General features: G+C 42.8%; 1 protein-coding gene across 1 annotated transcript; it reads right to left on the bottom strand.

The window, feature by feature from the left end:
- Positions 1–1808: 1808 nt before the first annotated feature.
- Positions 1809–4797, bottom strand: LOC114174501 (uncharacterized). Its single transcript, XM_028059340.1, has 2 exons — positions 3721–4797; positions 1809–1853 (listed from the first exon to the last, which is right to left on the bottom strand). Exons 1-2 carry the CDS (start codon positions 4795–4797, stop codon positions 1809–1811), a joined length of 1122 nt encoding a protein of 373 aa, XP_027915141.1.
- Between the last annotated feature and the right edge of the window lie 314 nt (positions 4798–5111).

Consider the following 5111-nt stretch of genomic DNA (forward strand, 5'->3'; position numbering starts at 1 on the left):
GGCTCCATATGAGGCATTGTATGGGCGGCGGTGTAGGATGCCACTGTGTTGGAACCAGGATGGAGAATCATTAGTGTTGGGTCCCAAGTTTTTACAGCAAACCTCTGAGAAGGTTAGGGCAATCCAGGAGAGAATGAGGGCTACACAGAGCAGACAGAAGTCCTACGTAGATAGGAGGAGACGACCTCTAGAGTTCGAGGCTGGGGATCATGTATTCCTCAGGGTAACACCGACGGCTGGTATTGGGAGGGCCATCAAATCGAGGAAACTAACTCCGAGGTTTGTTGGGCCTTATCAGATTCTGAGGAGAATTGGAGTTGCAGCTTATGAGATCGCCCTACCACCACACCTGACGAATCTGCATAACGTGTTCCACGTTTCTCAGTTGAGGAAATATGTTGCAGACCCGTCGCACGTACTGGAGTTAGACGATATTCAGATTCAGGAGGATTTGACGGTGAGCACTGGGCCAGTGCGAATTCTAGATTCACAGGTGAAACAACTGCGGGGGAAGGAAATTAAGACTGTGAAGATGCTGTGGGATGAGACTACCCAGGAGATGACCTGGGAGATGGAGGATTGCATGAAGCAATCCTACCCGCACCTATTTCCTGGTAAGTCTTATTTTCGAGGACGAAAATCTTTAAAGGTGGGTGTAATGTAAGACCCGGGAAAATTAAATAGTTATTTAATTAATTATTTAATTAGGACGGGTAATGAGAATATTCAAAGTAATAAATGTGGAGAACTATGACGTGGAAAAGTACTAGCTCAAGTGGTTGAGAGTACCTTCTTGTATGTGAGGACTTGGGTTCAAGTCCTATGTGTGCCACTTGGGTGTTATTAAAATTATGCATTTTTGTGTGTTTATATATTGAATGCGTATGGATGATGATAAATCCTTAAAATTGTGGGAGTCATCATGAAACATGTGTTGGTTGAGTGGTTTGGCCTTGGCTTGGTATGTGCATGAGAGTGGGTTCAAACCTTGGTGAGAACTAAATAATTTCTTTTTGCCAAATTTTTCTAGTGCATGAATGTGGAAGGGTTAGAAACTTAGCAGCCAAGGGAGGGGTAACCTAAGGGCTGGAAAACAGAGAGTTAATTAAGCATTTGGTTAGCCTTTGTATCATTTTTTTATTTAAAATTCGTGTAAGCCACTAAAGGAGCAATTAAGGGAGAGAGATAGTGAGAGGAAGGGTTAAAAGAGAAGAAAATAGCATTGAGGGTTCGTGGTACTCATAAGCAAAGGCTTTTTCCGAGAATTGGGACTGATAAAGTAAGGTAGTGAGGCTGAAAAACGCAAAGGTTGGAGTGGAAAGCAAGGGCTAGGGAGGTTTGGTGAAGGGATAAGCACACCTACTCGAATTTAGCAAGGAATCCAGGTAAGGGGAGTTGTTTTTAATTGTTTTGATTCGTGTTAACTGTCCTGTGATTGAACGAATTGAATTGGATGAGTTTCTGTGCCTAATTATGCATTTTGTTTTACATTTATGGGTTCTCGCCCAGAAATCGCCTGGCGGACACGAAGGTGCCGCTAGGCGGCACATTAGAAATCACTGTGATTCTGGGTTTGCTATTGAACTGCCTGGCGGTGAGGCCGAACCGCCAGGCGATACCTGGGGATGGGGCACTGTTTCATTGTGGTTCTGGGTAAATTGAGTTGTATAGAGTCCCAAATTGATTTCGTGTTGGTATGATTGCGAACTTATTGTTTTTATGGGTTTTGTGTTTGCCTGCGAATTATACTGGGAGAGTATAATTGAGTGAATCACATTTAAACCTAGGAGTTCCATTAATAATCTGGTCTAGGGTTCACGATAGAGGAGGTTCATAGAAGTTGGAATTTGGAGCTGATAAAAACAGTGAAAAGAAAAGGCTAATGAGTCGTTGGATACTCTTAAGTTTTGAACCTGGATTGAATTGATGGGGAGCTGGGGAATTCGTGAGTGCAGCAGAGAGATAGAATTAGAATCTGATACACCGCCTGGCGGTTTACAACCTGCCGCCAGGCGATGACTGTAACAGTGGCACAGTCTATGAGTTGAGAAGTGGAGGATGGAAGGGGAAACATAGGGAGTGTGCAGTACTAGATAATTGTTAAGGAAACTATAAGGGACGATATAAGCATGTTACTAAATGGTGGGAACTAGAATACACGTGAAGGTATGAGTATAATATGGTGTGGGGATAGGAAAGTTAAAGGTTAAATAGAGGAAATAATGGTCCTAATGTAGAGTTTCAGGGTTAAAATGTATAGTTTGGGTGATGGTGTTTAACTGGAATTGGAGATGATGTGTCTTAAGGAAGTGATGTAATAGTTAAGAATGTGTAACAAGGATTGAATGCTAGTGTAGAGGCGTTGTAGTACTGTTGTAGTGTGAAACAGGTATGTAAGGTGCTAAATGTTATGGTATGGGTGGTCTCATTTTTGGAATGGGTTATTATTTATGGATAGAGGAAATGGGAGGAAGTCCTACGTCTTGTTGTGCGGTTAGGGAAGGGCAATTCATAGGTAATGGGTTCACTAGTGGAGTACCAAGGAGGCGAGAATACGAAGTAAATTGATTAGGGTATGGTTGGGTAGTTGCATAAAGTCATGATGCATGAGAAAAATGATGCTTGTAGTGGTGTTCTAATTTGAGAACGAGTTAGTGAGCGTGCCAAAACCAACAGAGAGACATTTCTGGTGTGGCGCCTGGCGGACTGCTGGTGCCGCCCGGCGATAGGAACAACAGGGAAGATCTCTGCACCGCGCGGTGCCTGGCGGTAAGGAAATGCTCCGCCAGGCGATGTTGGATAAACAGTGGCGCTGGAAGGGCGTTGGCGCCTGGCGGCGTGCAGGTACCGCCAGGCGGTCTGGAACAGTTTCGCCTGGCAGCGTGTGGGCCGAGCCAGGCGGAAACGCTGTTGTTCCTTGCTTTCTGTGTGTTGTTTTTAACTAATAACGATGCTTTGCTTGAATCGGGAGATGCTGTGCCATGAGCGGGTAGGTTCATGGATGGTGTGACATGTGATGATATGAGCGGGGAGGTTCATATCAAGTTACTCTCACGTGGGGATACGAGCGAGGTAGGTTCGTATGTTCCGTGCTCACGTTGAGAGATGCCACGTGCGGGGAGGTACGGGGGCTGGTGGATCACATGTGTTGGACTACGGGCGGGTAGGTCCGTAGAGCAGGACTACGAGCGGGGAGGTTCGTAGAGGCAGGACCACAAGCGGGCAGGTTCGTGTGAGCATCAGATTCCCGAGTTCAAGGCTAACAAATTGTATGATTTGAAGACTGATAAGTCTTGGGGTTAAGGTCTTGGCCAAGAATTGTATATAATGAATAAAATGGGTATATGATTTATCTTGCGTTTTATATACTTGTTATTTTATTTTCTCAGCTCACCCTTTCTGTTTGTGTGTGGCGATGATCGTGTAATTCGTTACACGGGAGCAGATGTTGATACAGGTGGTGTTGAGGATGTTCAGATGGCGGAGTGAGGGCTAGCCTGGGATTAGATCTAGAATTTTCTCCTACATGTATTATTTTAAGTTTTTATTATGCACACGAATAATGGGAACTTGTAACCATTGACTAATTATGATATAAGTTTTGGCGCGCGTTTTCATGAAATTAAATATTCCCGCGTTGGGATTTTTATCGAGACGACTACTAATATAATTATTTTCTTTTATTATTTATTTTTAAGTAATATTCCCTAGGGATGTTACATCTATTTCCATCTTCTTCCCAAGACTGAAATCGGGCTTTTTAGGAGTTGTAGCCGCAAGCGGGCTATATGTAATTTTTCCATTTTTTAGCCCAATCTCTATCCTTTCACCTATGATGATGATATCAGCGAAAATTGAAGATACATTCCCTACCATGTGTTCATAGAATGGTGGTTGTAACGTGCTCACAAACATTGCCACCATTTCCTTATCATGAAGAGGAGGCTCCACCTGAGCAGCAAGCTCTCTCCATCGTTGTGCATACTCCTTAAATGATTCAGCATCCCTTTTGGCCATGTTTTGTAATTGCAACCGATCTGGCGCAATATCCATGTTATACTGGTATTGTTTCAAAAAGGCATCCACCAAATCCATCCAAGAACGAATGCAAGATGCTTCCAAGTGTGTATACCAACTCAATGCTACCCCAGCCAAACTGTCTTGGAAGAAGTGGATTAGCAATTTGTCATCACAAGCATAGGCAGTCATTTTTCGACAATACATGGTTAAATGGCTTCTAGGGCATGTGGTACCCTTGTACTTTTCGAACTCCGAAACTTTAAACTTGTGAGGTATTGTGACATCACGAACTAGGCTTAAACTTGCAACATCGCCAAACCCATAGTTTCCACCTCCCTCAATAGCTCGTAGCCGTTCTTCTAAAATTTCCGATTTAGTTTTGGTTCCCTCAACATCAACGGATACAGCTTGCATAGTAGGGTGTGGTGTAATCTTGCCCAAAGAGTCATCACCGACAGTTGTGTTTAAAGGCTTGGGTATTACAGTCACTCGTGATTCCGCAAAGGTAATTGCTTCATTCCTTGAAGTATTGATTGGGAATGAGAAGGAAGCATGTTCAACCTCTGAATATTCTCCAACAGGTGTGGTGTAACCCAATGGCAATCCGTACGTTGGAAAAGCAATAAGAGCGTCGTGAGTGCTTTCCTCCCCCTTTGCTGATGAAGCTTCTCCTGAAACCCTTAAGGACTTCAAGGCCTCCAAGATTTGACCTACTTGATCCTTTAACTGATTGATATCTACTTTTATTGTCTCTTGTGCGGTTTCCCAGTCCTCCATGGTTTTACTATTTGCTCGCGTCCGGTAAGGGTGCCTTGGCCTTGCCGTATTTGTTTTTATTATTTTTGCTCTATTATTTTTATTAAACAAAAAAAAGATAAGAAAAAGAAAAGGAAGGAAAAACATAATGCAAATCATTTATTTTATTAAAGCTAGGAGTAAATAGAAATTATCATGGAAAAGAGTCCACACAAACCTAACTATCTAGAAAGCTCATAAATCAATATGTTAGAAAGAAAACTTAATCTCTAACCCTAGTTATCACGTTCTCAAATTACTCAAATTACTTTCTACAACCCTAAAGGATAATTTCT

The sequence above is a fragment of the Vigna unguiculata genome, chromosome 2 (assembly GCF_037176805.1).
Source record: "Vigna unguiculata cultivar grain cowpea cultivar isolate G323 ecotype 2 chromosome 2, ASM3717680v1, whole genome shotgun sequence".
NCBI classification, from domain to species: Eukaryota; Viridiplantae; Streptophyta; class Magnoliopsida; order Fabales; family Fabaceae; genus Vigna; species Vigna unguiculata.